At 32.3% G+C, this 25,454-nt stretch overlaps 1 protein-coding gene across 3 annotated transcripts in view; it reads right to left on the bottom strand.

The window, feature by feature from the left end:
• Window positions 1–25,454, bottom strand: part of if (integrin subunit alpha inflated) — a 96,915-nt gene that overhangs the window by 46,659 nt on the left and 24,802 nt on the right. For all 3 annotated transcript variants that reach the window (XM_089699540.1, XM_089699541.1, XM_089699542.1), the window contains exons 2-3: window positions 23,417–23,574; window positions 2,148–2,245 (exon numbers count right to left, since the gene is read on the bottom strand). In XM_089699540.1, the coding sequence (XP_089555666.1) occupies window positions 2,148–2,245; window positions 23,417–23,574 (256 nt within the window). The remainder of the gene's footprint in view (window positions 1–2,147; window positions 2,246–23,416; window positions 23,575–25,454) is intronic.

Raw genomic sequence — 25,454 nt, 5'->3', positions numbered from 1 at the left:
TCATATTAAAGTTAAAGTAAGTACCTATATTAAAGCCTTTTTACTAAAAAACATTATCATTTTGAGAATTTAAATACTGTTATCAATTTATTATCCAATAATTACCACTGAACATAACGTCAAAATCGTGTAACTATCATATTCTAACTTAATAATCAATCGATATTTAAAATACGTCTTCAAACAGCACAGCACTTAAAAACCACCTCACGTAAACCCAAATTAATCGCACATAAATACAGAACAGCCTGTAACACTTATACAGCATCGGGCATTCCGCACACGTTGATTGCAAATGGAATAAAACTGCTAAACAAATTGCAACAACAGTCTGAGAAGGTCCCGTTTTTGCACTAATTCGGCATACCCCAATAAAAATTCCTCCCCATATGGGCACAGGGCAAAAACGTCCGCAGCTTGAGTGATCTCTGGGAATGCAAAAAGTGAGCCAATGAAAACGAGCCGACGTCCTTATGAATAAATGCTCGTAAACGCGCTAATTTTCCTCTTCGAATCTTGTGTTGTAAATGGGACATTTATTATGCATGTGACAGATTAGTATTTAATGATATCTAATAACGTGAATATAGATATTAATGCACGTCAGTTTAAATTATCTATAGGTAGATAATAAATATAAAATGCAGCATTTTCAGCAGGTTCATAAGTCTGTATCGGAAGGTAGATAGATACCTCCTCGTTTATAAGTTGTTATTCCGTGTAATTTTTGTAATTAGACTAGAGTCATGACAGTAATTTATTTTTAATTGGTTAATACCCTTCCACTTCCCCATTCTACGAAAGATTCTTAACGTAGTTATTGTCTGAGTAATGAGTAATTCTACAGTAAGATTAATTTCATAATATCTACATAACATGTCTATTCACAAATAAAAAGAAATTTCAAACGGTATCTAGCCTAAATTACTTTTAAAATGTTCCACGAATAAAGCACAACTCATAAAAGTAATGAGCTATACCAATTAGTTTTTTTCTTATAAAACCTCCTACAGAGCATACATAGTAATGTGATGGCCCACATTTGACCCATGGGTTTGACCCGACACAGATTTTTATTATCAGTATCAAGTCGTAAAAGTAACCCCATTATGGCCAGGAATGACCCACTTACAAATACCAAGCTTCTAATGATGCGTTTGACAAATTGCTTCGAGAAGGTCACAAGAGTATAGAATTATATTATCTGTACAAGTATTGATAGTACTGTTTTAATTAGCGAGCCTATTGTTGATGACGTTATTGTGAAATTGTTTGATTGTCAAGCTTTGTTTGATAACGAAAAGTTATGATTAAAAAAAGACAAAGGAGAGTTTCCCCTCTTACGATTATATTCAATTAAGTGCTGATTTTTCAATCCTTGGTTAAAACTTATTCGTCGAATAATGTATAAAACTACCATTTTAAAAACGTATTCTAATTGCCCGTATTTGACAGTTTACGTGACATTTTAATGTAATCGTGTAAAACATGTGTAAAACTTTATTGGACGGATAAGTTTTATCCAAGCATTGAAAAATCGGCCCTAAAATGTATACTTACCTAGTCTTTTCATGGTGTATTTATTATCATGAAAAATTTAATACACAACATAAAAATATATATAGAACACGAACGGAGAAACAATATCCCGAAGGTTTTTCTTTTATTATTTTTGGCTCCAAAATGAGATTATTAGCCATACTTATAAGATAATATTTAAATACATATTCTTACAATTCGGAAGTGATTCGTCACTTTAGCCTTTAAATATATACCATAACTTTTGCTCTACACTACAGTACGTACACATAAAAATAGTTGGTAAATGACAAGTCTATCAAGCGACTGGTGGGCGCAGCAGGAAAGGGTGTAGTCGTCCCATAAACTTTATAGGTCACTATTATGGGGTCACCGTCTTCGCAAATGCCATTGCTTTGAAACAATGCTGGTATAAATAAAGATATTAACTAAAAATCTTTAGAATACATAGAATGAGACTTTGATACACTTTTTTGAAAGATATTTGAGATTTTGAAGCTGTTTCGTTTCATTTATTTACTTCATATTCTTAGTTATCATTCTCATACTCAGTTTTACTACTACAAATTTTACCGTGTTCTATTATGTAAGAATGATAAAAATCTTACCACAATGGGTCCATTTCTTCCAGTGCTAGTGAGAGTCGCACCAAACCACTGGTTGGACTTCTGGTCGATCTGTCGATGAGAACTGTCCACGTTGTTGTCTGTAACAATTATTATTATGTTAGAGAAATCATTGGTAACAATAATTTAACATTTAAATAGGCAAGAAATTTTAGTATTACCACATTTGTTTAGTTGGATAATAAAAGCAATTAGAGCTTTTTGTTTTACTATATTTGTTTAGTTTTGGATAATAAGAGCAGAATAAGCTAAGATGTTTTACAGTTATTCGTCATTTCATTGAGAAATTTATTAAAATGAACTTTCAAATATACGAGCTCCTAAAATAAATTACAAGAAAAACAATAAAACGATATTCGGAAGTGCCGGATGTGTATCCTCATCCTAAGATTCGGAGAACATAATAAAACAGACATAACCATAATTCATTCTTTGAAATTATAATTGTTTGATGCACCTTTTTAGATTCGTTTATGAAGAACCTAGCTTTCCGCCCGCGGCTTCGCCCGCTTTGACTAAAACCTAATAATTTATATACAAAAACCTTCCTCGAGAAATCTATTAAAAAAACCGCATTAAAATCCATTGTGTAGTATTTAAGATTTAAGCATACAAAGGGATATAGGGACAGAAAAAGCGAGTTTGTTTTATACTATGACCTATGTAGTGAAGTGATACACGGTATGTATAAATTACAGATTATATTCAATGAATTCAAAAAAGGTACACGCAGATTACAGGCTATAATCATAAAATTAATCAACTGTGTCTTCGCCGAAATCTAAAATTATGTAAAATATAAAGATTTTATCAATAAACATAAAACCATCAGACGTCGTATCGATTAAAAGATTGGATATGATAAGAATATCGATTTTATATCAGAGTATGAGTGAAAAATCACTGGCAATAACTTAATTTAATGCCCAGGAGGCAAAATATTTCATTTTCGAAGCAAAAATTCAATGGATATGCCTTTTAGCGGAGCGCGTTTCCATTGTACGATAATCGTAAAATATAACATATTATTATAATTTTAGTATTAGTAATTGTTGCACAAATTTGATAATAATTCATAATATTATGATGTATTAGAAAAAATATTTTTACGGGATTTCAGGTGACTTTGACTTAAAATGCGTATACGTATAAATATGTACCTACAATCTAAAACAATTCATAAAGGGTTCCACAATTTTAAAAACAATAAAATAAGTTAATAATTTGAGCAATGTCTAAAATAATGTTTATTTATTTTTAATTTTAAGATTTATTATTTTGTTTGTGTTTGTAATAATTATTGTAATCACGTGAGTCGTAATATAATGGGCACTCTCATTCGTGACGATCGTTTAAAAGTATGTTAAAGATTGCTTGTACAGTTAAAAGGCAGTTATGATTTGTATTTAAGTGAAAACGTTAATTATTTTTAATTATTTCGGAAACTAGGGGCGTGGCCTTAACCGATGATGGATGTAAATAGGTTGTTGTAAAAATTTATTACGAAGCCACGTGCTTATTAATTGTATTTTATTGTAAAAGGTTTATGTGCATTCTTGATGAAGAAATTTATAGCAATTGCGTTAATCTTTTCAAGCACTATTTCTTTGATTAAATTTAGTGTATGTTCCAAATTAATGTTCTGTTCGAATCACATTCGAATAAATATTTCAATCATAACATTACATTTGCGAGAGTCCTATTTATTGAATATTATTCATATACATATAGAATGTGACCAAGCCGTAATACAATTTGTACCCATTAACAAGGTAACATTCATGTAGGTACCTAATTTATTTATTTTTTTAATTCGGTCTAATTTTACACTTAAATTAAGACAAGATGAATGAAGTTATTTCTTAAAATAAAATCGTGATCTAATGATAAATGTAGGAACATTAATAAGCGAATAATTTAAAAATTCATGACGTCATAAGGTAATAGGTACATGATCATTAGTTACCACCCCGACCTCGTCTCCCCACCACGCTTTAATCGGTTTAGGGATACCCTTTTAACTGATTGTGGACAGTCAAGAAGAATAATATTATATTATGTACCTGATATTATTTCTTACATTATTTTAGTAACATCTGAATCAAATTAATAGTCTTAAGGCCGCCAAATAAGTTGTGCTCTTTCTTTTTTGTAAGTAGTTGTAAGGTTTCCTCTGTGTACGACTGTATTAAAATGTGAAATTAAATAATAATGTTATTTTTTTTTTCAAGTACATGCAGGTTGGAAAAACTTAACTATCTATCGAATAATAATAATTAAAATTATTTATATTCTAATGTCGATAAAAGATTTCTTTAGGTTTTTATTATAAACATATTTTTATATCAGTAAAATCTCACTTGTCCACACGACAGTACAGAATGACAAGCCTGTCTCATTGGCCATATCACAAGTTAGGTATGTCGCTACAGCTATGTAATGCTCTGACACTTACAAATTGTACTCACATTCGTTTTAGGAAGTCGCTACACGAATTTGTTTAATGAATCTATTGTTATATGACACCAAGTTTTGTTATATTTAAAAAACACAAACACAACAAATCGTATGAAATCAAACAGCATTATTGAATCTCTGGCTTTCACGTTTGGAAATGCGTAAACATTATGAAAAATTAAATTAAATTAAATTAAAAAAAAAATTAAATTAATAAAAAGATATACGATTGACGAAAGATTGCAATTAAATCGATTTTGTTTTTATGCATGAAATTCTCAAAGAATGATTCGAGTATTTTTAGCAAACTATATGCACAATAAATACAATAGGAAATTGAATTGCATAAACAAAGTATGAAGGTGAATAATATTCTAAGTTTATTCCAATCCAACTGGTTGATAAAGTGGTCAAGTAGGAACATCTAGGTAATAATTTCGAAAATAAATAAAATTATTATGACGCATAATATTGTATTTACTTTACTGAAACTTATAGCACATTACTGTAAACTAAAACCACTAAGTATAACTTAGATGCATTAAGTTTAGTCTAGACAGAAGCCGTAGGTATAAAGCTGAAGCTCAGTGATTTTAGTATAAACTTTCATTCTGTTATGATTTAAAAATAGCTCGTAGTAAGTTGGTTAGTTCAGACATAACATATAAAGTAGGGATGTAACGATACCGATAACGATACCGATATATCGGCCGATATATCGGCAAGCCGATATATCGGTATCGCCGATTATAAAACAACCGATAACGATATCAAACAATTTAAAAAACCGCGCCCAATGAACTATGCGGGAGGCCGCCCGCGCGTGCGCACTTTGTTTTTTGAAAAAACTCTACCAATAGTAAACTTTTATTATGAACTGATTGTATGTGTATAACTTAAAGTTTAACTGACTTTGCAAAATAATAATACTAAAATAAATGGTTTCTTCTTTTTTGATTTGGCATTGTTATTTAAAAGAATACGATTTACAGTTGAGTCTCTGTTAAATGTTGGTAACTTTTATGCATAATTCACTATTTATTTTTCTACCAAGCCATCGATATCGGTATCGGTATCGGTATCGCCGATATTTTATTACAAATATCGGTATCGGTATCGTATCGGCAAAATCATGTATCGTTACATCCCTAATATAAAGGAACGATTTTATGAAATAACAAGCTTTCAGTGTAGAGAGATGTATTGCCCATCTTTAAATATAGGTACTTTTGAAAATATAATAGAAAACTATGAAAATATTATTCAAAGTCATAAACTGAAATTTAATTGAAAACTTCACCACGATTTTAATCGTTATGAACAGATGTTACAAGAAAAACCCGACATCGGCCAGATTAAATTTAAACAAGCCAAAATGGTTAGAAATATCGAAACCTTCACAAACTTCTAAATATTACCTAAATGCCTAATTAAATAAATTACGTTACAGCAATAAAGACACTTACACACTATCACCCTAATTTGGCACGTGTGAAACAGCTTTACAAAAGCACATGGCGTGAGTCACGGGGAAAACACGACATTTCTACACGCTATGGCACGCGATATTAGTCATAACATGGTTGACATGCCTTATCTTAGACATGTCACATTATTGATTTTAGAAAGTATTGTCTTGTGACACTGAATTATAGCAGTTTAACGAAATGTGCCAATAAGTACATAGACGGTAGATAAATGAGAAGATACACAATATTAACTTTTGGGAATGGGGATGTAAGTATAAGATATGGTCGTATTTCATTCTAGCATTTTAAATGTAGTAGGTAAAAACATACAGGCATATTACTCATGACTCATCTATAGTTTATTTGTAAGTTTGTTTGAAAGCACTAATCTCAGGAACTAATGGTCCGATTTGAAAAATTCTTTCGGTGTTAAATATCGAGCAAAGCAAAAGGCTATACATTATCACGCCAAGACCAACTGGAGCGGAGCAATGCAGGTAAAACCACGGGGCATAGCTAGTCTACTATATGTCTGAAACTTTAAAGTTAGTCAGCACAAATCCTGTATTTAAAAGATCAATATCAAGCTTTTAAATATATTTCATCATCATGATAAATTCGTTTTGAAATCACTCACAGTGTTTAATTACCCACCGAAACACGGCCAACATTTCACGAACAAGACATTAAACCGCGGCGAATGTAATTAATAAAATACTTAAAATGATAAAGTAAATACAATTTTGATTTCCATACAAGCCATGTATGTCCGTCGAAAGCTCTTGAAGCGATATGTATCACGATTCCTTTAATGGCATGCATTATACTGCAACCAGTAAATTATAGTCTTTTTATTGTTCTTATCTTTCTTATAAGAAATTAACGGAGGCCATAATAGCGCGGCAATTTCTTTGATATACAGGGTGTTCAATGTTTCGTTAATGGATTGGTAAGACTCTTACGGTAAGAGGATAAAGACTTGAAATAGAAAATTCTGACTCAGATTATATTTTACCTACATGGGCATTTCCATAAATTATGAAGAATGTCAAAATCTAGTCCCAGTGTTTTTTTTCTTCCTTATTGAACAATAAAACTGAACACTATAGCTTGGAAAAAACGCTAACATTTTTTTTTGTAATTTTGAGAGCAGCCTGTATAAAAATAATAACTAACGATACCCTTCATTAAGACATTAAATTTCGACGTCGATTTGTTAACAACGACAGTTGTAATTAAACCATTCGACTTATATCGGTCGCCATTTTGAGAAACTTATCTGATGACAGGACTCGGAGTGCTTTTAAAATGTCTTCGGATGTGATGAAATTATGATTGAGACGTTTGATTGGTGGAAAGCAATCAATTGATATGAAATTAAGTGGCATTTCGTTTTAATCGCTTGGATTTAAATGTATATCGACACAGTATTACAATGGACGCGATCGTTAAGCTGAAACATTACTGAGAACTGAGAAGCTTTTTAGAGTAATAACACTAAATAGTCATTAGGAAATTAAATACATACCTAGTTGCACTTTTATTTCGCCTGTATGGATAATAGAATTAAAGTAATTATAACAATTATTTTTATTTGCTCTACACTGCATATATAGCATACATAATATAAAGGGTATAAAAATTATAATTTTTTTTCATAAAAATGAGTGTCATACCGAATATGGGTATATTCGGTATGACAGTCACGGGCCACGGCCACTCAACCGAATCATTGCCATGGCATTGTATAATTTGTAATAATTTCATCGAATTGAACGTAGGCGTCCCTAGGGTGTGGGGCCAGATTGGTGATATTACGAAATTGATACATTACATTTTGTTACTTAATTATGACGAAGAATTATATTTTAGTCAATCATTCAACTAATTCTATGATAGGATGATATTAGAAACTGTATCTAATTATTGGTCTAAAAATAAATATGTATTAATATGTAGTTATAAAATCTTTGGTAGAATACAGCGACCTCTACAAAATAATTAGGTACGTCTTAAATCTTAATATTATGTCTCAACAGAATACAAGCAAAAATACCAACGCGACTCTCGTCATAAAAATATTAAAAAGTTTTAATGGTCGATGAAACACGAAATGACGTCACGCAATGATAAACACACATCAAAGTATTCATTATGTCTGTACGTTATTTATATTTTCGGAGGGATTCACCCTCTCGATCCGGATAATTATCACAGGTGTGCCAGTGCACAGGCCATTAGTTAAAAACGCGTGTAAAACGTTGTTTATAATTAAAAAGTTTTAAATTGTATCTGTACATGCTAGAACATCTCATCACCTTAGTAAGGTAACGTTGCATTTTATTAAAACAGAAAAAGTTTAGATGGAATACTCTATCACCCCAAAAGATTACATTACAAGTACCCTAACGTATTCCACATGGCCTTGAATCTAAATCAAGAATATAGCTGCAAATAAATTTTCAACATCTATCATGTAGAATGTACATACTTCACTATACCCTGAAATGTTTACGTTCAAAGCACAATAACCTTTAATAATTGCGCAAACACATGCATCACATAAACAGAAGTCGTGGGATCGGTTAAAAACTCCAATGAGATCATTACTCCTACCGTAATCTAAAAACAATTTAACTCGAACATCGATAAAACTGTAATTTCGAGTTCAATACATATTTATTCTTTACATCCGCTATATTGTTCTAGCAAACAATAAACTCCAGAGGCATCGGTGCGCTGCGCGTGCGCAACGATCACAGAACCTGTCCTCGAGGGCTTTGCTGGTGCATGGCGTATGTCTCCGATGATTTCCACAAATATTTGACGTGTAATCGAATATCAAAGGAAAAATATTTCTTGATCTGTATTTGTATTGCCTTGGTTACGATTAATTTATATTCTGTGTTTTATTAATACAGCTGGTTGACAAGTCTAATGGCAAAGTAAGTATACATTCTACTCATTACGGCCTAGTAATATTCGATATAATATAAAACTTATTTTTATGTTGGATCAACAATGATGCAATACTGCATATTCGATTTTGATTTCATTGAAACGAGTCGTCATTCATAAAATTCTACCAATGAAAACAGGACATTAGAACTTCTATCGTTATTCTACTAACCTCAGAAGTACATGCTCAAAATCAACTAACAACCAAGTACCTCCAATCAATCAAGCAATGAGTAGGAAGCGTGTGTTATTTGAGCATCAATTAACAACAAGTGGTTGGGCAATTCATTCAATTCGAGACCAATTGCGCCCGGATTGACCGCGGAAATAATAGACCATCAGTCGCGTGTTGTCAAAACTTTGGGAATTGTCCAATTGTTACTGTTCTAATTTAATAAATCAACGTAAGGGGGACATGTGAGGGCTTCTCGGTGGGTTCTGTGTGGTAAGGTTTATTTATTAGTTTTATAGAGTTAGAACTGTTGTGACAAGATCGTATGGTGAGGAAAGTGGCGAAGAATAATATCTTCATTCTTCGCTTACGACGAAGATAAGTCTGAAACTTGGAAGCAATTATAGAGCTATTTGTACAAAATTTTAATTCTCCTAAATAGTCCTCGCATCTGTTATGGATAAATCATATTTTTATGAGTGCTTAACAACATGAATGGTCTTGTATACACTAATGTATATCAATGCTTAAATTCATTAATAATTATTTTTGATGAAGAAAATTTTAACACTTGTAAACGATCATAAATTAATTGCAATCTATGTCGTAACCATGTTCTATATCCAAACGCTTCGGTTGCATCAACAGTCAACACCTAATTGATTCAATATATTCGCATCTCATTGTCGGCCATAAGTTAATCAATTTTAAGTAGAATTGCATGCAATATCAATAAAGAAGTCAGATGAATACCATGTGTTTTGGGGTCGATGAACCTGGCCCATCGCGCATAATAAATGGCAATCCTGGAGTAACGCTTGGTTATGCTAAATTGGGAGCATGTTGGAAATTTGTCTTTTAATTTGCATAAGATTTATCTAAACATGAAAAAGTTTAAGGATGATTATTACGTAAGGAGGTTGTTGTATTATACAAACACCTTTGTATTAAAAAAATATACACTGACCAAAAATAATTCCGAAATTTATATAGCCCATCAGTTAAGGAAACCAAACAATGATATAATATCAAGGGCTACTGAGATTCAGATATAACATTGTTCTGCATTGATTTACGCATTATAACGCTTCATGTGTTGCACAGAAATCGAACCCACTGTCAATGTAATGTACTAACACAGAAGACGAATGGGCCGCAGGTATCTTTATTGTACGCTTGGAATTCCTTAATCTCTTCAATGGAATTTGGAATTTCAATGGTGCCTTTAATTTTAAGGTCCTTTTAAATTTTCAGTAAAAATTTAAATAAAATGCAAGATAATTCATCAGATTTTTTTTTGCTTTTCGGGCAGAAACAAAAAATAGTTACCTTAATGTTTATATTCTGAACATTTTTGGCTCATTATCTCAATGCAATTTTTGTCTATCTGCTTAAAATTCATTCAAGCCCGACAATTTACAATTTCATACTTATAAATTAAATGACAAAGAATTTAAACAAGACACATAGCCATATTTGATTAAAAGACTGAATTTATCACAAGATGTTAAAAATAACGTGACTAAACACCATAATGTATTCAGATGAGGAACGATGCACTTAAACTAAAGTATCTTCGATGGAAAATACGCAAGCATCTTAATGACCATCTTTGATTAATTCTAACCAATAGTTTATTGAGGACGGTTAATTACTTTATTATTGATGAAGGTACACAGTTTAAACAAACACATTAAAATGAATGGAAGACATTACAAGGCTAATTCTCAAAACAGTCGCTAAAACAAACAAACAAATTGTGTAGCTAAGGATGAGTACTTAAATCTATAGTTATTTCATTAGAATGCCTAGTTTTAAGTCACTAATTAGACGAAACCAAATTAAATGTGGGAGGGCAATGACGACCCTATATGATGGTCATTGTGCTTTTCTAGTAACGATCTGGTATCAGTGCCCCCGAATTTAAATTAATAATTTGACTATTTTCCTGTATCAGATAATTTTGAAACAAAATCTATAGAATTTATAAAAAAAATGTGAATAATAAAGACTATGACATCACTCCATGTTTTAACTAGGCGTACAAACATTTAGATACAAGTTTTGACAAAACTAGTTTCCTTATAGTCGTTAAACTGTTTACACATTCACGTGTCAATTCAAAAACTTGTTTGCAAATAAAACAGGATTTTTAGTTTGTCCAAAAACGGTGAAAGATCTTTTTTGCTATGCGACACGCTATTCGATTCTAACATCAACAGTATGGTAGAAAAGTTAAGAAAATCTTACAATCATGTTCTATATAAAAAAAAGAAATATGAATAAAAGTGAGGTGTAACAGTCTGTCATTTAAAATGAAATAAAAAAAGGAAACTAATTCAGCTTATATTTTTGATAAACGTAAAATACTAGGAGGGTTCAATGCTCTTTGAATATGAAATAGCGGGAAAATCAGTCTGATTCATGCTCTAATAATTTATTTTAAACGCTTTTAAAACAATATAAACAAAAAAATTGAAATAACTTTCGTTCAATATGGATTACCAAAAGTCACAAATAGACAAACATACGAGGTGACCTTAAAATTTCGTATTAATATACACAGAAAGCATCGATTTTAAGTTTTAGTTTTCTAAATAATACAAGAATCTAGAGTCGAAAATTTACGAAGAAATACTTTGTGTAAACCAACAATTTATTTAACATTTCGTTTCACATGTCGGTAACAAAAGGAAAAAGAAAGCTGTATGCAAATATTCGGCTTATTGTCTCATTCTCAGGTTCGATCCTTATTTAACTTAGCGAAACAACCTCAGAGTGAAGGCTCTTGTAGCAAATTTGTTACCTTTATTTATTTTGCAAGGAGAAACTACTGAAGGGTAAAAATAATTTTAAATAGAGCTCTTGCGCCTGTCTGTCTATATATCCTGTGTGTTATTGATAAGTACTTTTTCTGCTTTTATTTAGACCAGAAACTTAATACGTAAATCAAAATATGGACCATCCAGGTCTCTCCCATCTGATTGACCATCTGGTCAATCCCTTATGTCTTCAGGCCTTTTGTGTCAACTTTAATAAAAACTAGTTAAGGTTTTCGTAATTTTTATGTATAAAGCAAACTTACACTTGACTAGTTTTATTCATAGATAATTAAATACATGAAACGAAAGACTATGAATGTTTCGCAAATGGTTGCTATTTCGCCCCAAATGTGGTTGTAATCGGAGTATTCGACACTCAATCAACTTGTGGAGTAATAGACTACAAGCCCGCATATGAAAAAAATATGGGTCAAATGAACCACCACGGGACATATCTAGTACGAAAGAAGAGCAAAAAATAATAAGATTCATCACTATGCCGTCACTTGTAAGCTGTCCAACTGAGTGCAGATGAGAATTCAAAAGAACAGGTAGACTCGGTAAATTTTGGTCATATATTTTTGTACGGCATTCTTAACCATCGATAGATCCATTAAAAATAATAAGAAACCGCTCAGTGCCGTACAAAAATGTGGGTCCACCAAGTCGGAATTTTTATTTAATTTCCGAGAGTTACCTGGGGTAAATTTGGTCATTTGACCATGTACGGCATCTGTGTCATACTATTGCTATACTGCTTTTAATCCATTATTCCGCAACGCCGTACAAAAATCATGGGGACAAGGGGAAAAAATCGAGAGTTGTAATCCCCTCTCTTTCCCCACTCCAGGGGGTCATGTGACACAACACGAAATAAATTTATTTTTAAAGTATTTTATGCATAGATAATATTTTTTCATGTGCCGTACATTTTCGTTGGTTCAAAGGGGAAAAATCTGAAAAAGAAAAAATCCATATAACGAAATGTTTGCTTTATATTTTTCTAATAAAATATAAATATACATTAATATTAAGAAGCTCGAGGTGGTTAATTATCACCTTGGAAAGTCGGAGTCAAGTGGAATGGACTCCGTTAAATTGATGAACTAATAAAAAAGCTATGAACGAAAAGATGTGAATTATATTCAATCAGCCCATGAATACAGTTAAAGTCACAAGCAGATGCTAGTAATATATACATATTCAAAATGTACAAGTAAAGCGCTTTCAAATGATACCAAACACGGCATATTTATCTTAACTTTATTTTTTTACTCTGTATGTTTTGTCCGCTAGAGGGCGCCACATTAGATTTTGTGAAACCCCATATAGCCTTTAGCTAGCTGGTCACTGATTATCCAGTGAACAATTCAGACGCTTCTAATGATATGTCATTTGTCGAATTCTGATAAGTAGTTTAGAAGTTACGAGGGAATAGATGAACATACATACATGACCTGTCAAAACCATAACCCTCCTTTTGCTTTGCCGTAGTTGGGTAAAAATATGTTAATGCCGTACTGTATCAAATGGCCATAAAGCACCCTTAAAATTGTAGCTTTCGTCGCTTTCATCAGCCTAAAAGATGTGGTCTGCACAAAAATGTACGGCATCGTTTTTTCCTAATTTATCTATGTTAATACTATTTACAACAACGAATAAAGTGTAGAAAACTATTATATTTCATTAATCTACGATGTTTAAACTTTAACAAAATTTCTGGGTTTGCATTTCTCTATAACTTTTTTTAGAACGGTTTCTTTTGAACGGCAATACTATACAACAATCGAATTTTACAATATCATGTTAAAAAAAAAGTTCCCGTACAGGGTCAAATGACCTTACAGCTCTTTATATCAAGAATTCGATGAAATTAAGATGATTATTGGTATACATTTAAAAGAACAATTATTTTTTGACGGCATTGCTTTTAATAGTACTTTTGAGTGCTAGATAATGTTTTGGAACCGAAGCCGTACTTAGTCAAATGACCCCCTGGAGTGGGGAAAGAGAGGGGATTGCAACTCTCGATTTTTTCCCCTTGTCCCCATGATTTTTGTACGGCGTTGCGGAATAATGGATTAAAAGCAGTATAGCAATAGTATGACACAGATGCCGTACATGGTCAAATGACCAAATTTACCCCCGGTAACTCTCGGAAATTAAATAAAAATTCCGACTTGGTGGACCCACATTTTTGTACGGCACTGAGCGGTTTCTTATTATTTTTAATGGATCTATCGATGGTTAAGAATGCCGTACAAAAATATATGACCAAAATTTACCGAGTCTACCTGTACTTTTCAATTCTCATCTGCACTCAGTTGGACAGCTTACAAGTGACGGCATAGTGATGAATCTTATTATTTTTTGCTCTTCTTTCGTTCTAGATATGACCCCTGGTGGTTCATTTGACCCATATTTTTTTCATATGCGGGCTTGTAGTCTATAATCAATGTTAACTTGCTACAATGTTGTAACCTATATTAAACAACTGAGAAGGACACATTTATAATATTACATATTATGTATATAATTTTTAAATGTATTATTTATTTTTTAAATCTTTTTATTTGATTTTGAGGTGATATTTGCTATTCGCAAAATATGAACATTTAAATAAATAATTATAGTTAGGTATGACTATATGAATCACGGTATCGTGCATCAAACTTTCCCTACACTTTCCACCCTTTGTTTCACCCTTGCAAGTTTTGTCACGATAGCATATTATAGACCGAGTATTTCTGCAATGTCTAATATCTACCTATTCATACCTACCTATTCATCAATTCCTTAAAAACACTCAACCAGTATCCGATTATATACTATTATTTTTATATGTAATGCCACAGATAATATAATGCTATACTAGTATTAATACTTAATTTGTAATTTCCCTGATTCATCGTCCTATTATCATCATTCCATCTCTCAGAAGTAGTCGTAATAATATTTCCCTTTCCTTTTTTATCTCTTCCGCAAGAACCACAGACAAATCACAATATAAACCATGTTAGCCACAGATATTAAAACCATGAACACATTATTAAAGTTACATAATTATGGTAATAGTATTGAACATTTTGACGGCCCCGTCAAACGGGCCGGCGGAAACTGGATCATGTTACGGAAGCCCAGATGACAGATCTTGATTATCATTCATCATTAATTACTCTACTGTGACATTTTTATAAATAAAAGGATTTTTTAACGGAATTGACGTTTACCGTTATGGGTGTTATAATTAACGAAATAAATAGATATAGGTAGTGTGTGTTCGAAGTTTTAGAAACATTTAAGGATTCTATAAATATAAAAAGCTCTAAATAATATGTTATTTGTTGAAATTTCAAGAAAATTATACTCTAGATTATCGAAATAATCTGTTCCATATACAACAATATATCTTATTATATCTACTTAACAACAAATATTCTCAAAAACCGTTACACTATTAGCGATCATGATCACCTAACATCTGCGACCATTTCGAGAGGCCTTGTGCACCGGATATAGCGCGTTAGAGCCTACTCCATCGATTTGCACATCTAAACCCACAGTTAGTACTAATCGTTGGGTAAATGTTAGATGACACGCTTTCTTTGCAGGACAAATGTCTCGATTTTTTGTATATAGGAAGGAAGAGGTTAGAAGTCCCGGTGCCTCAGAGATACGTAAAGCTTTTGAATATGTCCCAAAATCTCCAATCAAGAAACTTTACCATCCAATTGGACTATACCTTTGCTGCAAGTATGATTAATGGGCAATGCAATAAAAAAAACATATATTATTTTAGGTATGGGAGGCAACTGAGCAAACGCGTCATCTTATGTGATCAGGATGGAGGATCACAACGTCAAGGACATCGAGAATGTGTTACCGAAATGAAGAGATGAGAACTACTGTATTAAATTTTATACCTTGAAGTACACCAAAGAGTATTGAAGAAAGACTATCCTAAAAGCTTTTATTCATGTGCTAAACTATAAACTAAGTAGTAAATCGCTTGTGAAAATTTAATGGTCTGTTGATTTCTAAACAAATCAAACAATACAATCAATAAAACAAAAGCATTGTATACATAATTGAAAACAAATAAGAGCTTACCGCGAGTGGCAAGCCCACGGCGTTGATATAAAATCGAAAGCTCACTTTTAACTTGTCAATGGCGGACGTCCCACGCGTGGGCCCACGCAACCAAATATCGAGCCTACGTAAGTGTTTTTAATGACTACTGTACCGATTGAATGTACTACAGTAATGATACAATTTGGTTAACATGTGGGAGGGAATATGTTGACAAATTTACATAATAATATTGTTGATCTAGCCGCTGTTGAAGCCTTCGCGGAGGTTCAGTTGGGATTAAAAGTAAGTATGTATTAACGTAAGTTATAAACATCATGTGTATGTACCTATTCAATTTCCTTATAAATTCAAAATATCCAAACCTAAGTTAACTAACGTGTATTGAACTTTTTGCTTTTAATTCTTTAAAATTTAAAGAATTTAAAATATTCAATATATCTCCAATTTTTCCTGTGTAATATGAAATATCATATTATATAATATAATATATTGTATAACAGTGTTTATTATTATTTATTCCTTAATCATTCCTATATTTTAGATAATATCAAGCTATCTCTTATCAGCGACGATCACGGCTCGGTCGTGCGAACTGCGAACTGCCTCGTGAAGGGACATACAAGTAATTAGGGCACAAGACAATTGCTTGCACTAACGCTAAGCAGTGTAAATAGACCGTAAAGGAATGTTCGCCTGTTGAATGGTTTGGCTATGCCTGGTTTAAGCATGCTTGATATAGTAAAAGGTGCAATCTTAATAGGTATGTGTCCTATGTGAATATGTATATATATTCTTTTATTGTGGAGTGCCATTTGGAAGTGAAATTGACTACGTAATTGTTGATAGCAAAAGCTTTTGTTTGTGTTATTCAATAAGTTCGTAATGTAAGCAACAAATCAGAGAAATAAGTAAATTGTCAACATAATATATTTATTTTGTTATGCTACAGAACTAATTTGAACAATGATTTGAATGAAATTTTACATACAAATAGATATTGAGATAATTTTCTTTATTTATTCAAATAACTGAGGAAGATATTAAAGCCAATAGTAAGATTTTATCGCATATCCTACTTATTAATATTAACCACACATAGTACTATAGATACTAGATAATATTACTATAGATTATGAGATATATTAACATAACCGTAACCGAATAGTTCAGTGCAGTTTGGGTGCTCTATTGTTTAATTTGATACTTATCGATAAGCGGGTTCAATGAAATACCACGATACGGTATTCCTTATAGGGTTGTGCGGTAAATGTCGATAATTTGCATAAACATTAAATTATTAATGCAAATATTTTGGTCGAACCATTCATCATGGTATGTGCAACAAATGTTGTTTGGAAATTCCTATTGAAAACTAGAATTTTTAGTGAGTAAATTAAAAAGTAAAGACTCTATATACATTACATTTTCTTTTAGTTATAATTGCTTTTTTAAGTTGTTTTATGCTACTGGTGGAATGGGTAATTCTGAAGTTACCTATAGATCTAGGTTATTAGATAAAATTATCATTTACATTAAATAAATCTTATTCAAACTTCAACTATTTAATTTAGTACAAACAATAAAAACCAATGCATTTAAGCCATAAGACTATCGATATCCAACACCCCTCCCTACTATCTTAAGGCTGCAGTCTAGCAAAATTGCGTTTTCAACAAGTTATTTGACAATTTTTTCCAGGCTAATGAAATGATAAACTGAATTTTTTTTTCTTGTTTATCAATTAGTGTTATATACGCAATGCGCGTGAATTTTTTCACATTTATAAAGTTACTTTATGTTACCTTAATCAGGCCTTCAAGATAAGTCTCTTTCCCCCAAAGACATTTCGAGCTAAGTTTGTGCACTCACTACGTTGCAACCGATTACAATTTACACAATCTGATCAGCGCATTATTATCTTTATATAGTCGTTATTAAAAACTGCTGAATACAATTGCCGAAAAACTTATGATTTTCTTAATTAGAACGTTATAAATTCATTAAATTTCCCATTTTTTGCCTTACAAAATCTATTGATAAATACTGCTAAAAGTTATTTTTTCCATTAATTTATTCGAGTTGGTTGAAGACCAATGAGTATTAATCCTTTAAAAAAATTTTTTTTTTAATTTTGATAATTCTTTAAATATTAAAAAAATATTTAAAATAATTAGGAAAAATCCTAGCGAATTTCTTTAGTCGCGCTCCTTGGGCCGGAGCGTTCTGACGTGTGCTCTACGCTCGATTTTCCTTCATACCGAAGTGAAAGTTGCTCTACTTCATTAAATTTAATATTTTTGTTAATTGATTATTTTTATCTTAGTTTTGTGCAAATATTCGTATTTTTAAACATTTGATTTCGATATGGAAAATAAACGAAAAAAATACGCGTGTAACTAGTTACTAGAAAAAAAATTATCTTAGAACATAGTTAATGAAACCAAATAGATTGCAAAGGTGATTGGCAACAATTTCTTTATTTTACGGGGTGTCAGTAAAGGGATGTATATTTCTTTAAAACTAAAGTAAGCTCATAAATTTTCTTATAATATAATTTTTTTGAAGTTCCAAAAATGTTTATTTTTCGTTTGAGAAATACGAAATATAATATAAACTTGTATTGAGAACTTGAACTTCCCAAGTTCATCCGGGGAAATCCCCATACGGGGAAAATGATTTGTTTACTCCAAAATTGATCCGAGGTGTTTTAATTTTTTCTTCTAGTCATTTTCAACGTTAATAAAGTTACAAAATTAATAATCAAACAACATGCCGCTAATGTTGTTTGATTATTAATTTTGTAACTTAAATACAGGATGTTGGTTTTATATTCTGATCTTACAGACGCGCTGACAAATTTAGTCCGCCATTTCTAGTTTAGTCTACCAACTCTAAGTACCAATATTAAAACGAATGGATTATCATCACATCATCAAAACTCAGATGTAATGGAAGATCACAATAACATAGAAAATTCAGTGGGTGTTGAGAACTAAACAAACAGAAGTAACAAAGACGCGAAGAATAAAAAAAGAGGACGAAAACGATAATTCGTTGATGCTTTCCCTTTTCGACGTATTGTTAGGGTACATCACCAATCTGCAAAAAACAAAACTGATGATTCCCAATTGCTGATTAAAAATGAAAAACAAATAATCGACAACAGTGGTGAAAATTTGCTGATCACAATGAAACATCCTTCAGTGGTAGCAGATTTACTCATTTCAAATGTATCGGTGAACAGCGTAAAGGAGAGGAGGACAGGAAAACATTATGAATGTGGATGGTGGATTGTATACAGGGTGTAATCGATAAGTATGTGCAGGCGATTATGACGTTATTATTGCAGGTATCAAAAAACTTAAAACTGATATCGAAATTACTTTACCTAATGAGCAAAATGACAATAATAACTTTTTAAAAGTATAACGAGAAATATCTAAAAAATTTACTTTATACACTCCCATATCAAAAAGGGAAAATGGGACTAGTAGAAGTTAAATGTCCAATTCCGGCAAAAGACATGAATGCGGAAGATGCGGTTAAAAAAAATTTAATATTTGAAATACAATGCAAAAAATAACACTTTTGTCATAGATAAGAATCATGACTATTTTTTCTAAATTCAGGGACAACTAAACGTTGCAGAAGCAGAAGTCTGCTTATTTGCTGTTTGGACTGGAGTGAATAATTCGTTAAAAATAGAATATATAAAAAAGTATGTACTTAACGTTTAGGCAAAATAATATGATGGACCATTATCAAGATTTTACATAAATTGCCTACTGTCAGAATTGATTGATTCGAGACTTCAGCATTCGATGCCCATCAAGAACCCATCCTATATCATTCAAGCGATTGAAAAAAAAAGAGATAAATCCAGTGCAACCGATAAAGCATCAGAATGCTAGCAAAAGATTTATTAGGTTTATCAATATAAATCTATATATTACACATAATATAATAAATCTGTAGAAGACGCGAAGACTGACATCCGCGCGGACGGAGTCGCGGGCGGAAGCTAGTCAGAAATAAATATCTTTTGTTTTCATTTAACACAAACATTACATTTTTTTTATTATATACAAAATTTGTTTATCCGTTTTATTAGTTAAACTGAACAACTTTCACTAAGAAACTTAGGTCGAAAAAAATGTATTGAGTTCTGCATTTTGTATGGAAAGCTTATTTTTTTTATATTTCGTCCAAATTTCTTTGTAAAAGTTGATCAGTTATATAAACATAAAGTTGAAGATATCAATAGAAAGTATTCGCAAATTTTGTGTACTGATAAAAAAAAATTACCCGGTGTAATTTTCACGAAAATTGTTTCAAATTGTCATTTTTGGTACTTATTACGAATATTAAATTATGCATACGAATGATTTAATTTTTAAAAATTAAGTGGAGCAACTTTCCCTTAGTACATTTGTATTATTTACATATAGGATGACAGGATGCATTTGTTTGCACTACTAGACCAAGCCCTTAAGCTTTCTTATCGTACCGGTGATATTTCACAAGCATGATAATCGACGATGGCTTCTGTAAACAATCGAGTGGCTTTATCTCGTCACTTCATTATAAAGTACAGATTTTTTATTACCAGATAAAGCCGAGAACCTGGGATAGATAATACGGCAATTTGGATAAGGGTACATGACCTTTTAATATGAGCTTTAAGGTTACACGTGATTACAGATTTTTTTATTCAAGCATTTTGTTTGAGGTAACACAATTACATATAATATTTTGTGTGTTTTGCTTTAAAATAATTTTGGTATTGTAGATATATAAATGTTTAAGAAAAAATGAATCGAAACATACGTTGAGCTATTGCTTATTTTAGGAAATGAAAATTTGGTATTACGTATTCAATTTCCTAGGTACCTACATAAATACAGGATATTATTAGCGATGTATAATTTTAAGACAAATCAATCAGTGTGATCTCTACATCTTTAGATGACACCTCATAACAAACTATACTATCAATAAAACCACGATATAAAAGCTATGCAACAATTTTACAACTACACCATACCTTTTCAATGACTCCAATTAAACGATCGGTAGCGAATTGACCGGTCCCCCCACGGGACGCCCACCGCTGACCCACAAACCAGTAACGTAATCGTATTTCATTAGCAATGCCAGATCTAATTTTTCGGTAGAAAGTTAACTTACGTCAGATAATCGTAGATGAAAGAATCGTGTGAGATTCACAGAGAAGATGAGATAATTTTAACTAACAATAAAAACATATGTCGCGGGCACTAGCTAGCTATAAATATAATTAACCTAAATTTAACGACGATAACATACAATTACAATACAATAGCATAAAAGTTTTGGTTGATAAAAGTTTGAAATCGATTTTTGCATTTAAGAAAGCTCCATTTAAATACGCTTCAAAAGAAAACACGATCTATCAAAGTACACTCGCAAGTCTCATTTGTCCGGCTCGTGCATGAACTATTTATGGGTATATTATCCCCGATACAATGCCTGTATTTAAACTGACAAAGTAATAAAGACGACAAACGTTTTGCATGGCGCTATCTGCAGACGTTACATATTGCATCCGTTCACAACAAAGACTGCCTTATGAGTTGGGAGACGTATTTAAGAGTTGAGATTAACGAACTTATTAAAAGTTGAATCAATAAAATACAATAAGAGCTTTGTACATGCATTGATAAAAAAAAATATTAAATTTGCGGGCAAGTCATGTTATGGTGCGACAGTCGTTCCCCTGCAAATTTGATTTTCCTGTTTCATCCCCTTTGAGTTTTTTTTTTTCAAAAGTAGCGTAGGATGCTTCTTTTGCTATAAAAAGTTCAAGTTCATGAATACCCAATAGAAAAGACAGATTGTCATTCTAATCGTACTGTAACAATAAGGGAATAATATAAACTGTCTGTTTCTAGTCTCTGCAATTTGTGAACTTTAATTATGTCGTACTTCTGAATGACATACATCTTCATCACATTGAAACATCAATGCGTCATCTCCTGAATTACTGCTATTCTCATCGAACCGCTTTAGCCAGAATTTATATTCATTTTTATCAGTCATAGTAGTTTTATAAGGAGCGGATGACTAGATTTTCAGAAAAATCGTGCATTACGTTCAGTTACAAAAAAAAGCAATAGGTACATAAAATGCAGAACAAATCCCAATGAAAAATATATATTCGATTCGATACAAAATATTCTGAACAAGCTATCAACTCCCAAGAATAGTTCTTTAAAACCCTTGATTTTCCTGACAAATATCAAAAAGCCTTTAAACGTGGGTATTGTAAATCAAAAGCGCGTGCGCAGTGCCTGTCACGTTGCGCGGGAGCATCGCCATTCAAACCGAACACATTCATAAATCCTGCTCACCACAAGTAAGAGAAATGCCTATCCATTGAACGCCAGGAAAGGTGATTTGTTTCCCAGCCTCATAGTTCACCGTAAATGGAAAGGGTACAATTATAATTTGTTGCACGTTTAGGCATGTCAGATGACTGTGACATCTCATGGTTGCAAAAGGGTGGAAGGTCAGAAACGTGAACCTAATACTTAGTTTATCTCGGGACGTTTGACGTAAATAGTTGTAGGGCGTTCTGGTTAAAAATAAAATGGACGCTTTAAAAATATTATCTTATTACTTCGCAGAACTTTATAATTTTAGATTATACAGAGGAAGTTGTTGATGGTTATCCATTTATTACTATAATACTGATTGCACTTTAATATGTGTTTGCTTGATGGTACTTAGATTATGCGCTAACTGCGCTAATAACATATATTTTACGTGTAAAACAAATTTATTTTTAAAATAAATTGTCGTCGCGTTACAAAAAAAAGTCTCGGTAAAGAGTTACGTGTTTCTTTAAAATATACGCATCGCTTCTGTGCCAAATTTTCTTTCAATCCATTCATAATATGTTAACAAACAACACACAATCATTGTAATACTGGGTCACTGTTTATTTTTAGAAGTCGCTACTCGCTATCCAAGATTTTTTTCGTGTGTATTATTTAATCTTACATATATTTACGTTTTGTTTTCAAACATTCCGCTATGCTACCCACCAAATGCACAAACTAGAGCAACCTGCAAAACGTAGCTATTCATAAACAATCATAAAAGTAGAAGTTTACATGTATAAAAAGGCTTTGAAATCGAGTATCTCTACGACATCCAATTGCTTGTTAACCACTCTTACCTTCTCTTACCCCCTACCAATTTCCTTAACAATAAATCCAGATGCATGGCTCTTGTACTCACTTCTATTCTTATCAAACTCCATGAGGCTGCAGCTCTGCAGAGGGTTGGCGAAGTCCTCGGACGGGTAGCCCCGGCCGGGCTCGCAGCGATACACCGCGCCGGGCCTCCGCACTCCGTTCACGTGGTAGGGCTCGTCTTCTGGCGCTCCCACTAGGATCCTGGAGAAATTGCATTCATTAGTTGGTACTTTGGGTAACTATAAAAATAATAAATATGATTTCTTGTTTCTACTAGACTGTGTAATATGTTCAACGAGTCGAACCATCAGTGCGTAGTTATACCAAATCTTAAAATCAAACAACTTTATAACTTGCAGACACTTTGTAGAGCTACAGAACCATATAAGCAGACATTAAGAGAAGATCAAACTACGTTAATAGATATTAGATACCAACAAAACCACAATATATCGTTACCATAGAAAATATAATTTACACTAATTAATAATTTCCTATCCCCTAGCATCCAGCATATTAATTACAAATCCAGCACAATAAGGTCAGACAATCCGTGCGCTGGCGCAACGCCAGCACGCATATAGCGCGGGTTCAAGCGCCCGCGCCGGTTCGCAACGCCAAAACGTATTTGTGTATCACTGATTCACTGTTGACAGCGTTTGTTTATAGTTTTGGGATCTGTGGTTTACTAGTAGCTCGAGTATGAAGTTTTGATAGAAGATTGAACTAGATTTTTTGGTAATGGAAAGCACTGAGTCTGACGACGTCCCAAAATTTTGTATTTCTCGATCTGGATTCTTCAAGGATTAAGGAAATTAATTTAATGTGAAAAAGGACGTATCTACTACGACGACTCTACCAAGTATTAACACTCTATATTATATCTAATTAAATACTGTATATAAGTTATTAATTTTAAGTTTTTATGTTTATATAAGTATGGTGAATAAATCATACAAGTCTTCGTTTTATTAGCAAACCTCATTTCTATGTCTAGTTATAATTATATCCTAAAGGCCATTACAAATACTTGTTAGAACAATATGGTCAATTCTATGCACTATTTTTCCATAAAAGAATACGCATTTCTCCTAGAATATCCTGCGAGCGTGCGCGTGCGCCGGCGACAAAGATATTTCGGTCGACGGAAGAGGGAGCTATTTCTGGTGCGATCACACCTTCCCGGCTTCGCTCGCGAAAGACGTGTCTATGGGAAACCGACGTATAGGATTAAGCTCATTTCAAATGCTTTGAAAGTAATACCCACATTAATTAATTATTTATATTATGTTTTTTTGAAGCCCGCAGTTCTTTTTTTAACATTTCTGATGTATGTAGTCTGTAAACTCAATTGTACATGTCACGTTTAAGATGTGAAGTTGAAAATATTAATATTAGACCACTATAATAATAGGTAACAACTGAATAAGTAAATTGATCAACCATACTAATCTTACAAGAATCATTGTTAAATCCTTAGTCAAAGTGTTTTTAAACTAGAAACAAACAAGGTGCTAAATTGGTCCACGTAACCGATATAAATAGTCAAGTACACAGTGCATCAAGACATTATAATGCCATTTGCTAGACCTCAATCAAGATCTTCCGAGTCGCGCAAATCTCGTCAAGGTATCGCTATCATTTGCATCACGACTGCTGATAAAATTGTTTATTGCACGCCTCATAAGCGAAGCGTTGAGGTGGGTACTACTGTCACTTCGCGCAAAACATCTGATTTTTCAAACTTAAAATGTCTTTATGTATCATACATTGCACTTGTAAGATAATACATACACACACATATTAAGAAAAAACACTATTTTTAACGTTCATGATATTTTTGATGTCATTTTTGTTATTTAAACTAGTTAAAAAACAGTTTAAAAAAGTTCTGTCTTGGACGTCCGTGTGTCTGTATGTGCGGATCCTTTTTCTTGTTAACACGATAGCGACCGAAATACTTTACTAATCGAGTCTTTTTTTTTCTCTTACGCTTGAGTATGCTCAGGAATAGAACCCTTTCATTTTTCAGGGTCTGATTCGATGTGGTTTAATTGTTATTAAATAAACAAAAATAATAA

Source organism: Colias philodice, chromosome 9 (genome assembly GCF_061535455.1).
Source record: "Colias philodice isolate Cphi_HAF_F1 chromosome 9, ilColPhil1 Martin Lab GWU primary, whole genome shotgun sequence".
Lineage (NCBI taxonomy): Eukaryota > Metazoa > Arthropoda > Insecta > Lepidoptera > Pieridae > Colias > Colias philodice.
This window is presented reverse-complemented; position numbering and strand designations above follow the sequence as displayed.